General features: G+C 40.5%; 1 protein-coding gene across 1 annotated transcript in view; it reads right to left on the reverse strand.

Annotated features, from left to right (window-relative positions):
- MAP3K7CL (MAP3K7 C-terminal like) overlaps positions 1-13,363 on the reverse strand; it is a 253,885-nt gene that overhangs the window by 53,929 nt on the left and 186,593 nt on the right. The window contains exon 3 of the mRNA XM_069636364.1: positions 5,693-5,754. Within this exon, the coding sequence (XP_069492465.1) occupies positions 5,693-5,754 (62 nt within the window). The remainder of the gene's footprint in view (positions 1-5,692; positions 5,755-13,363) is intronic.

The raw sequence follows: 13,363 nt of genomic DNA on the forward strand, positions 1-13,363 counted from the left end.
CTCGAATATGACTTGTTCAGATAGTCATATATATTTGCTGTTCATTATTCCGTATATCTGTCAGCATTCCGTATTCTGGTAATATGGCTATCAAAGATGATTTACTAATGAACCCTTATTACCTTACGGGACCTGTTGGGCATACGTTTTGTCTCTATAGTGATAGTTGATAATTCACTAATAATATGGTACTTGCTGGAACTTTTAAAAATAGCAGACTGGCTCCCGAGCTGCTGGGTGCCTTGTTATTCTTTTCGAATAGGCGCATGCGCAGAGCACTAGCATAGTACACTAAAATGACCGAAATGGCACCCACGCCAGGAATGCATGCACGTGCTCAGATACAAATGCATGAGAATGTGGCGGTCGCCCTTGACTGTGCCCCACTTGAGATAAGATCCGGAGGACTTTGAACGTAGGTAAGAAAAATGCACTTGCCATCTACTTTAGGCATTATCATTCAACCTCTCAGGGCATTAGCCCCTGTTACAGAGGGACCCCCTGCTGTTTCACGCTCTCTTTTTTTCTGCAGAAAGGACATCATTTCCTTGTCCTTTTAAGACGAATATGCAAACTAACTCTCTAAATGTGAATAGCACATGTGCTGTTGTTTTTAAAGGGCATATACTTAAAGGCCTTCACGAGTGACCCCTTAACCAAGCTCCATAAAGGTGTGGTACTTTAGAGCAATACACGCAAAACTACATTTGTATATGTTCATTTTAGAAAGAATTGACTCTATTCCAAAACCATCTAAAATATGTGATACTGAAGAAATAATTCACCCTCTTGTCACAGCCCATTACACAACACTTTGTTCCTCCATTTTAGAACCAGACACACGACCATATTCATTTGTATATGGAAATTGTGTTATAATGAGCAGCCCGTAAGATTACTAGTAATAAAAGGCAACATTGTGTATACTATGTTTTTCCAGACATTATATGTCTTGAATATAAAACATTCTCACAGAAATGCCTCTTTTGGAATTTAAGCACACAAATGTCATTCTCTCTTCTGCAAAGTCCTCTATGTGTCATTTTTTTTAATTTCCTTTTCTTTTTTGTAAACTTGATTTGAAATACCTGTAAAGAAAACTCAATGGCATAAATAAGCTTTTCTGTCCTTACTTAATTGTTTGTAAATCAATTTCCTATCTTGTTTGCAGCTTGAACAGGGTCTTTTTGGAGGGCTTGGTGGAGATTTTCCATACCATTTGTTTTAATTGCTAATACAGGGATCAGATTTTTTGTTGGGTTCTGGTGATGGCTTTTCCTTTGCATTATGTTTGTCAAAACTCACATCTGGTGGCATGTACTACACTAGAGCACAGGCAGATTGACAGCAGCAATGCTAAACCATTTTGATCTTATGTAGTATTGTGCTTAGAAATAATTGTATGTATGAGTTTCATATTATTTTCGTCTCAATGTTTTAAAAAGATGTTTCAATGAATTTGTATGACGATTTCAGATATGCACACATGTGTTTTACCTTTTTGATGCCGTTTTTGTGTGAATAGTTATTTTCACTTTTTCTACTCAATTCTTTCCATTTTGATTTCAGGAATTATGTCTCCGTGCGTTGTAATGGTGTGCTTTTTTGTCTATTGGACACATTTCATAAAGCTGTACTCTCTCTTCTGTTGAATAAACATTATACTTATCAATGAAGCAAACCAATTTTATTTTCGTTCGGTTGGAGTATGTTAAGTTATTAGGAGTCTACTTCATTGAGCTGCCTCTTGAATGACGTAATGTGAATGAGCTCTAGATTAAATGTCCAGCCTGTGTTGTTCGCAGCAAGCAGTATCTATAGTAGCATGTCCACGGTCTAGACCACCCTGGGGACCTGTGGTCTCCCTTTTATCCAGCAGCAGATGGTAAAACATGTTGGTAAAGGACAATTAAGGTCAGGAAATAATGGGCTGACTTAACATACTTTCAACTGCATATAATGTGCAAACTGGACATAAAGGAATATAACAATTGTATACAATGTGGGCATAGTGTAAATTAGCAGTGATGTTCTTCGTGGATATTCTGAAAACCATTCAAGAAGTGCCAACAGGCATGATGGAAACTGGCCATTAATTAATTTCAGAACGGGGCATAACGGTAATCTGATAATGCTGTACTACATAGATATGCTTGGCACCGATGATTCCATGCTAACTAGACATCATGTGAAGTGGGAAGGGTGTGTTAGCTTTGTTCACATATGCAAAGATAAAAAGGAGAGAAATATATTTACTCATCAAAAAAACGTGGTGTGTTATAGTGGCATTGCAACTTCGATTTAAACAATGGTATCCTCAAGGGCTTGATATATAGAGGCTGCCTTTAGCAAGTCTGCCTTTCGTAGACCATACCCAAGTCAAAGTGTTAAAAAAGGGAAGAAACAAGTTTGAACATGGAAGAAAGGCCCGGAAGTGTCACCACAATGTAAACCCACACTTTACCCAACCTGTAGTCCTTTAAAGTACTATTTGGGCTGTTAGGTTATGTTCCTGACAGGGAGAGAGTGGCCTCTAGCCCTTGGGACAGTCAGTCATCTCAACCTTTGGTAGCGGGTATCCCGCTGAACCTAAAAATGCGAGAGAGGAAGTAAGGTAGGTAGACTTGTGAGAGGAAACATGGCATCACCCTTGGGATACCCACCTGGAGAATTAAAGCATAGCACCTTTGAACCTGCATCCTCTTTCAAGATGCTCAAATTTAATAGATATTCCCTGAGGGGTAAACACTAATTTTACACGAGATCAACAAAGGATTGTCAAAATGTCCACTATAATCATCTCCCATAACAAATGTAGACAGAAATATAAGAAAACTATTTATTAAATCTTTTGTTTCATAGAAATTGCAATAATAATTTCAATAGTTTGTGTATTTACATATTTTTGTGCTGTTCACACTTATAACAGCTATACTAACTAGACATATATATTCTGTGTCATAACATAACACACTCATACTCTCATTCATACTTCTCTCTCAAACACATACTCATGATAGAATACTATTGGATTATTCATGTCACCACCATATATTCACATGGATAATTATTAATTGTTCTTACAATTGAAATAACGCCAAGAACAACCCTGTTCCCTAAATCATATATTATTTTATGTTATGTTATATACTTTAGAGTGTAAATTTATACCACAGATGTAGTTTTATTGCAATGGATACAAGCGGGAAAGGGGAATGTCTCGAGAGCTGTCTTGAACTGCAAGTAATCCTCAACAGAATGTAAGTGAACTGGCAAAGAGTCCCAAATAAGACCAGAGTAAGTAATCATGCACAGTAGCCCATCTGGCAGTACACTTTTTGGTATCACCCGGGGGGAGAGACACTGAAGATCTTATGAACGTGTGCAGTCTAATATTTTCTGCATCAACCACTCGATGTAGTGCTCAGTCTGCAGTACGCAGTGACTTGAACTCAGTACAGCTTATCACTGAGAACCAGTGCAGCTGCGTAAGCAGATCTGCCAAATGGTCGAATCTTTGGAGTCGCAGCTTCTGTGTTCTGTAGCTTATGCAACCTGTTCAGTAGTTATTTTGCAAAACGCAGATAGGCACTATTTGCATAGCCTAAAACAGGCAGCACTGAAGCTACTGCGCTGGTATGATTAAATTGTTTTAAAAAGGTGCCAATGGAGAAAAGGGACACATTTGGAAGGAAAACTGTCGAAAGGGTAAAAGGGTAGGATCTAATTAATTCCTTAGCACCATGATCTCTAATTTAACCCACTATCCTCTAACCCTCAATTGCTCCACCCTGCTCACTACATGTAAACTCAAACTAGCCACTCACATATGGTGTCTCAAGACTCTCTTTTGTGACTTCAAACAGAACTCTGCACCTCTAACACAAACTGGCATGGCCAGCACACACTGCAAGCATGAGGCTTTCTCTTTGGGTAGAAAGCATTTGATCCTCCTAACACATCACACCTAGAAAGACGTTACACACGGCGTGCTCGGGGGTCTACTGATTTTCATCATCAACACAATGCACCTCAATCTTGCCTTTTCCCCTTCTACCAAACCACCCATTCTGCTTCAGATCCACCAAAGGGCCTGGAGAGCACTCAAACTCCATTGGTATGTTGTTGAAATTATATTAATGTAAAATACATACTATAACTATTGTCTTACATACAACTATCAATGGCTCTTCGGCAGTCTGATTACAGAAATGTATTATTGGAATCATCTGTACATAATTTTAAGTTGATTTGTGCATGATTTGCACCGGTTGGTGGAGTGCTAATATAGTGATATTTTCTACAGATATTTGTAGATGCTGTCTAACCACTTATTCAATGAGTTTGCCATATCAGGGTTTATTATAAATTGGATGTAAATTGGTCAAATCAGATGGATTTTCAGAAGAGGTGTCACTGCAGTGAGCTTTATTCTGCTATGTGGGTACCTGGCAAAAAGGAGCCATTGAGGGATTTGCATAGGATGGTGGCTTTGACAGGCTAACTCCTTCAATATTATGGGCAGGCAGTGGAGGCAGATCCAGGATTTTGAAAAGGATCCTGTGACATTTGAAGACTAGAACTCTTTGGGAGTGAGGCAAAACAGTGGTCAGTGATGGACAAGCCAGTGGATGGATAGACCTTTTAAACAAAATGACAGCTGAGATGAGTCCTGTGGTAGTAGGTCCGCCAGGATGCCTAAAACCACCACCGGCCAGCAGGGATCTTTTAGAGTGCCTGAAGATTTACTGGTATTGGTCACTTTTATAAAATATATGCCCAGATGGTTGTTTACATTCTCCTATGTTTTTCTATTTTTTCATCAAAAAAATGACAATGTTATCACACAGGAATGGTGATCTTGTTCTTTATCATAATGGGGCCACTTAGCTCTTGATGCAGTATAGTTACTTCTTGGACTAACCAGTGGAAAGCATGACTATCATGCTGATAGAATTTTTGTTATAGTTTTTATTTTTGTACACCAGTAGTGATTGAGCTTCGCCAAATAATCATTTTTAATTGTTTTATTAACCAGAGAAATATGTATGTGGACTCCTGGTCCTTGATAAAATGTCTTGTGCCCCCGCCGACATGTGTTTCGACCCGATAGGTCCTTTTCAAGGCTTTACAGCAGACAAGCTAATAAATCATAACATTACATTCACATGTGGTCCTGTACAATATCTCTGTAGATCATATGATGTATATTACATAAACAGATCGTTTTATAAAATGATAACATATTATGAGTGGGGGATAGGTGGTGCGGAAGGGTAGATTAGATATTCCGGAATAATATTCAAGCATAAACAATCATTTGGAAAACAATTCCAAACTGTGCATTACATTCTTTACCTCTTCTACTGTGTCAAACTCTGTTCTACATCGACTACCTTCCAAAGTGACAATGTCTAACTTGACTCCTGATCATTTCAATAGACTTAGCATTTGCGCTTTACACACAAGCTTTCATGACGCTGGAACATTTGCCGTTGAAATCTTGTCTATAAAATGTACATACATGTTCCGGAATGAAACTACTAAGCATATCCACTGAGGTCACAGCAATCTGGAATGGGGACAACACACACAGTGCAGGGAGCATCTTCGAAGATAATAGTTTAACAAAATGTGCTTTGAGGCACTTTTTTCTTACATTTTCAAGTGAAATGTTTGAAATATACATTACCTGGAGTTGCTGGTCTAGATCTGGAAACGCCAGAGGAAATGTACTCCTAGGAGGAGTATCTTCTGAAATAAAAAGCAAAAAACAATGCATTTGACCACTTGTTACGAAGGGGAAATAAGCATCAGCACACTACAGTCGTTATGTTATTGTGTTTCATTTTCATAAACTCTCCCCTGCCCAACTCTCTATTTCCTTGTTCAGATTATCTTCTGCTTGTTTGACCTATCCATGCGGGTAGGTCTTCTGCCTTCCTCCTGCCCCAAGCACTGACACCGAAATCCTGCTCAGCTTTTGGTCATAGGCCATCTGTAGATTTCCATTAAGCCTTCCCCAACTTCCCGAGACTTCCAATCCGCCCTCTCTTCTAAGGAGTATCTTCGGGAATAAAAAAATGAATGTACCAGGCATTTAACCTCTTTTCAAACGCTGTCTTTGGGAATGTGTCATTCTGTCTCAGAGCTCCCTCAGACCCAACCTAACTCTCCAATTCCCTAGTCATGCAGACTACCCAGTATTTGTGTGACCGATCAGTAGGGGTACATCACATTTTTAACCATTACAAATGACAGAAAAACAATGTTCTAATGTTGGTCATTGCCTCCTCCAGGCTTATACTGTGACCTTCTGAGCATAACGTTCCAATGAAAAATGCTTGACTCTTCTTTTATTGTTTACAGAATAGTCTTGTCTTTATTTGTGCAGGCCTTCTGATTTGCCAGACAAGATTGCTGTGCAAGAATAGTCCTTTATTTAAAAATCATACGGACATGAAGGGCAGCAGCAAAAAACAACAAATACGACGTGTTTCACCCTACACGGGCTTCGCCTGGTGTGCAAGTGAGAGAAAGAGGACTAAACTTATACCAACAGCATTTACCTTTGTAGTCCTTCGTCGCTGTTTTGGTATTGTGACCACTAGCATACTATATCAAAGACAATTCATGTATACGTGCTGCCATTTTTGAATGTACCAAATCCCACATTGGAATCACTCTTCCGGCAGCAGGGGCGGACTGGCCTATAGGGGATTATGGAGATTTCCCAGTGGGCCTCTGCACCCTGGGGATCTTTGTGTGGTAACCTATTTAATTTTGAGATTTTCTCATAAGAAAAGGGCTGGGCTTGCTGACAAATGAGTAATATAGCGCCACTGTGAACATTATTTCCAGGGCCTTTTTTGGTCTCAGTCCACCCCTGTCCGGCAGTACAATTATACACGGAATGCACAATATCACATAATAAAACATATCATCTATGATTACCCTCAATTAAACAATAATTGTTAAGCACAGGAGGAATAAAGAAAATAATATATCAAACACTTAATGGAAAAGTGACTTTATTCGCTTGATATTCAGGATTGTTATAATGCAGATCGCAAATACATTTACTAATGACTTTTGAACATTACTTCATAAAAAGTCAGGACTTAATCATGTGTTGATTAACACGTTTCATTTTCTCAGAGAAATGGCTCCCTAGTGGGTGATATGCATGTCTCTTTGTCTTTGTGTCTTTTATAATTTTAAATGTATTTCTTAGTTTCCGTACTACACAGGGTGCAATGTGCCAATGTTACTTAAAAGCCCTCCTGCAGTGATAACATCGGGGCCAGGGCAGTAAAAAAAAAACTCACGGGCGCCTATGTCCATCTTGTATTTGCATACATATGGTATTAGTATGTACATCATAAAGTGCATGTGCAAATAATACTTAAAACCATATGTTGCCAAGAAAGTGTACGGGGCCAGGGCAGTAAAGTACTCTTGTAGGCGCCTATGTCCACCATGTGGAACTGTACAAAACACTATAAGCATATTGGACCTGAACAGTTGACAAATAAATAATGGCCGGTGTATATCAACCCCACCACAGGTAAAACTGGCAGTAAAACCTTGCGGGCGTCAGTGCCTGGTTTATCTACGAAAATACAACGTCTTATGGAAACAGATTAAAATTAAGCCAAGTGGGGTTAGTTGGTATAGTAGCCCTCTCATCCCAAGATGCATCGTAATGGGAGAGTGTGGGGCAGCCGCTAACTCTATATAGGCGCATATGCTTATTATGATTCCAAAGTGCAAAGTGCATTGTAAACTATTACAACTTTAACATGTGTGCAAATCTGGCTATTTAAAGTGCAATATGCTTTATATCCTCCCTGCAACGTGATGTAAAGTCTCCCAATTAATTGTTTAATAGCATGTGTGGCCAAACATTATACCAAATCCTCTTGTATTCTAAAGGTTTATGCATATGACTAAATCAAAGTTCATAAAACATGTGCTGGTAAAGTGCAGAAGCGAAAGAACTTTACAATTAATTACTAGCAATTCTTAATGAAAAAACATTAGAAAAGTGCTAAAAAAATAAAAAATAAAAAACTGTTAACAAGAAAATGCATTGTCAAACAACCATATTTTGCCAAGTCTAAACTGGGAGATGTTTCCAAACTTTCTTCACAAGTTAAATATGTCTCACACTCATAATCCTTTAATGTTCAGGAGGGACATCTTAGTCTCCCACAAAGACATAAAGCTCTTTGTCACGATTTTGAACTGCAGGAAATTTACTGTTGTAGTCCACTATATATCTGGATTCCAAATGTCTAAATTTTCTTAATCTGTCTCCTCCTCTCGGATGTACCTTCACTGTGTCGATCACAAAATATTTGAAAGAGCTGACATTACCTTTGTGTATTTCTTCAAAATGTTTTGCAAGGGGATATGTCATGTCTTGATTTTCAATAGCTCGGAGGTGCTGCAGCATACTAGCTTGGCTTCTAATTTTGTGCTGCCTATATCCTACAGGTTACACGCAAATGTAATGACATAGATTGCAAACTGTGTAAAGCACCTCAGTCCCCATTTTATTGTGACTTTAATTTTAATCCGAAGATGTGTATACCGTCGAATGTTAGTTCCAAAACGACATGCTTTACATTTAACACAAGCTACAAAACCAGGTGTACATTTAGTTATCCAGTTGGTTGTTGTTTGTGAGTTCATTGGTTGAAACATACTGGGTGACAATCTTGTTTATATAGAAGATGGCTTTCTGTAGGTGATTGTAGCATTTGCTGGCAAATGATGACTAATATTCTTATCTCTTTTGAGCAGGTGCCAATACTTGTTCAAAATCTGCTTAGTTTCTTTAGCTCTTGAATTATAGGTGGTAATAAATCTAATGATGTCTTCTTTCTCTTGTGTATGTTTCATTTGAGAATGTTCCTTTGCTACTATCAATTTCCTGGTTTTGTTGCTATATATATATTAAACAATGGTGTGGGAGCCCCTCTACTAAGAATGAACATTGGTCAAAAACCCTGTTCCTTGGAATTTCTCCCACTCAGGTGGGTCTGCAACCACATTTTAGCTCACTGCACCTTTCACAGAGGAGAAATATTAATTTGCATACCAGTTTGGTCCCACCCACACGGGCAGTCCAGCACTAAAATGCTAGGCAATTCTCTGGTGATCAAGAGTACCAACAGCAACCCCAGACACGTGACACGTCATTGTAAACGCAAAAGGCCATCTGGGATTTCAGGGGTGCAACCCTTGCCAAAGGAAATAGTTTCTTTCTTGCATCAAAGTGCTTTGCTCAACATGAAGTGTAGTAGACAGGAAGGAAAGAGAAGCCCACGGGAAGTTAAGATGGAGAAACCTTTTCTTCAGTCCCTTCTGCTCTGTACTACTGTCCTAACTCCACTCCTTCCCAAACCTGCAGCTTCAAAGACCCTTTGGTATGTGTCACCCTGCTGTAAGCTGAGCCTTTTGTTGTGGGTATGCCTCTTTGATGCATGGTTCCCAGGAGTCCCCTTGCTGCGAGTTTCCTGGGCTGAAGAGGTGTTATCCAACATCCAGAGGAAACAAAGGAGGCAATGCCTCCCTGCCTATTGTCCTGCCGGCTGAGCTGAGACATGTAGGCTGGATAGAATCCACAGAGTCTTTCCATGGCTGGACCAAGCTCACACTGTTGACGTGTATGATACAAATCTGATGTGGCTTTAATAATTGTGTTAACTATCAGTCACTACACCAAAATGAAGGTATGGCTTACTATTAGAGATTACCCTGCCACCAGTCTGAGATTTCTGCACAGTTAGTATTGTTTTGGACCAGAGGTGCAGATTCAAAGCAAAATCGGTCTGCAGTGACCTTGCTATCGCAGCAGCTGCCACACGGGCCGTCTGCCGCCTTTGAACCTGCTCTGTACCACTGCAGAGCAGGAGCTGAAGATCAGAAAGCTGATGAAGCAGGGCACAGGTGCACACTATGCTTCTGACATGGCGCTTTCCAAAAGGGTGGTCAGTATAGCAGAAGACCCTTCCTGAAATAGATGACCTGTATCATTTTAGTATTAGAAAAAAATAATTAAAAACACAGCTTCTATACCCTTGCCAGATGGCAATCATTCACAGCAGGTGAGAAAATTTCAGGCGAAGCGCTTTACAATTACCTCATAACATAACATAAAGCCAATTCCCAAATAATCCTAATGCTGCAATAAATTACACCTATCATAAAATTACGTTAATTGCAACTTGGAACCATGAATGGTATTTGCAAGGAAATCAGGCGTAACTCACTTCTATCAGAAAAACATAATGTTACACCTTAATCACGAAAACGATCCAGTAACTTAAAACATTTCTGGTTCAACATGCTGTAACCTTATGCCATGTCAGACAGAAACAAATTGACATTTTTCAACAACAGCCTTCCCATTTTTTCTCTCACTCCAAAATAACTTTACTCCAAATATCCCTCCCGACATCGCATGTATACGGTTGCATTCAGTTTCACACCTGACATGAAACAATTACATCTAGAACAGTAACTTATATGTGTTCTAGAACAACACATGTAAGTTTACTTTTCAAACGTTAACATTTGTGGGGGGGGTGGGGGTAAGTATTCCCTATTCACCTACACCTTTTGACACACCCACAGTTCGTAGACATGGGCGTGGGAACCCCACTCTGCGACTGGTGTGCGTCATTTGTCAATGACGCTCTTTTTGTGGCTCGGCGTAGCTTACATTGGCAGAAATGATTTGTTACAGTCCAGTGTTTCGCCCTGACGCTGAGGATGGCGCCGCTGGAAGAATGGATGGATATTGCTGTTCTATTCGCACTTGGATCATGCTTCCGCGTCGCTTTGGTCAATGCAGATGGAAGGTGGCAGTATTTCGCTTCTTCTGGCACTCTAGATTTTTGATTCAATGCAGATACGGATCTGTCGATAATATTTGTAACGCGTTCTACACTATTAGAATACCGGTTGTTGAGAACTTGCTTGCTGCTATTTGTATAGTTTATGGGCGTGTTTATAGTATTCATATTTTAGACTCGGTTTATGTGTGTGCTTTGAAATTTGCCAGAAAAAATTCAATTTATCGAATGATTGTAATTTTATGAATGTTGTCCCTGATCGTTGATGTACGTTGTAATACTTCTTGCAAGGTTTAACTTTTAAACCAAATCACAATTTTTAAAAAAATGAACAGAAAGGATATTTCTCTTTATTAAAGGTTTCAGTTACTCTTGTAGGAAGTTCTTGACCCGGAGACACCCACGGGTCAGCAACAACAGGGCACCCTCGTCCATAGCATGCAAATAGGAACCCCTGCTTGTGTTCAGACTCCAAAATATCTAATTCCCTTAACACCATGAAGGTGCACCTCTAACAGTATTCGTGCAAACATTGATGCCCAGTAGAGACAAGTTATGCAATTCTTTCCTATCTCTCCACAAACAATACAGCATCTCCCCCACTTTAGCACTGTCCCAGCGACATCTGTTCACATTGGTGTGCCAAGTGTGCACCCGAAGGAAACATTGCCACCACGAGGCAGAAGGCCAGAGACATGTAAAGCTTGACCTCAAGTGTGTATAGCGGTTTATCAGCATCGTACTCTCGGATTGGGCCAGGCGATGTATCCTTTCAGGATATGCAAATGAGCCTTGACTAAGTTGCTTCCTCTCCTTTAGCAATTGAGGAATCAATCATCAGAGGCAGATGGGTGAAGTAGCACCAACGTTACGCGGAAGCTAGAAAGACCAAAAGAATAAGCAGTGGACAGAAGTCTCTTCAAGAAACGCCAGAGTTGATAAATCCAGGTGCAATCAGCTAGAAAGCAAAGCTCTCAATCCTACGTGTTAGCTATACATCAGAGTATAACACATCGCTATGTGCAATATCAGTACAAAAGCCTGCAAATAATGACCTTATTATAGCCTAGTTAGGAAACCACTCCTGACCTGCAATAAGAAAACGACTTCCCCACTGCTCTGCAATCAGTTGGTGTGCTTCAGATGTGGCATCCCAATGCCTTCTGCTTGAGCCATTTCAAAAGGTATTTGATAAATGCCAAACGCTGCCATCCAGAGAAGTTGCTATTAAAGCAAACTTAAATACAAACAAGAGGAATGCTCCAACATGTGTGTTAAGTCCCTCTGTAACTTGTTAAGCAATGTGTAAACTTCAAGTACCTGGGAAGAACAGCGATGTGCTATGCCTGGACTACTTGCTGAATAGTCCAGAACATGCCAAAATCTCATAATGCCAGCAGAAGGCAGACCTGAAAAACACCCATAGGAAAATTGCCATGATTTGCTGTCTTAGCTCTTGCTCCTGCCACTTGGGGGATTAGTTTGGTGTATGTTCAGGAGTGGATTGGCAAGGGGGGCAAACGGGCAATTGCCTCCCAGGTTGGCTGGGCTGTTGCCCCAGGGGCCAGAGCTCTAACATGCAAAATAAATGACTGAAAAGACGAAATCCTTCAGAATCTAGCCTGCCACAAAGGAACTGAGTGCTGTAAAGCCTGCTCAGATTCGTTGTAAATGGGGTAAAGCATTATGCTTGATTTCAGCAATGTTGTAGATGGGCCTGGATGGCCCCCACACATGGGCTCCAAGGTGAATGAGAGGAATAGGAGCCTAGGCTGCAAGGGCATGTTCATACAGCCCAGTGGCAATGTTAAATAACAGATTGTCTGACCCTGGATGGTAATGTTGGCACCACTGCTCACCACACGCCATTGGTCTGTGATAATCCACAGCAGCTTATCACAAATTCTACTTGCCAAGGAAGGAAGGGTGCATATCTTATTAGAGTTTGTCTGTGGCTTGATTCTGTACAAATGCTTCCCCTTTCTTCTGGTGAATTTCTTGATCACAGTGTATTCATATGGAAAGAGTTTAATAGCACCCTGAATGTTACTTATATAATGATTATAGCAATGGCTGTTAGACTGTGGTACTTACATTTGGACACAGTTGAAAAACACACAGAAAGATATACAGGCCGATTCATGTAATTCCTCACAAAAGTGTCACACGCGGCTGGCGCACAGCGTGCCCGTGTGAATGTCTGCGCCAGCCGCGTGCGATAAAATCAATTTCCGTGCACAGCGATTCATGGATTCTCGCCTCCAAAAGCAGATGTGGCACAGAGTGGCGCAGCGAGCCTGCAGCAGCACCAGTTACGCCCCCAAGAACGCCTTCGCACAAGGAAAAGCCATCAAGATCGTAAAACCATCGCCAAGGGCTGCGCCAACCCTGGACCAGTTCACCGGACTGGCAAACAACAAACGCAAAGCGGGGAACGTGTATTACGGGTTTCGGGAACACGCGTGTGCGAGAAGTTTAACACGCGATCGGGCCTGGGG

This window comes from Ambystoma mexicanum, chromosome 7p (assembly GCF_040938575.1).
Source record: "Ambystoma mexicanum isolate Mex_15411 chromosome 7p, UKY_AmexF1_1, whole genome shotgun sequence".
Taxonomy (NCBI): Eukaryota; Metazoa; Chordata; class Amphibia; order Caudata; family Ambystomatidae; genus Ambystoma; species Ambystoma mexicanum.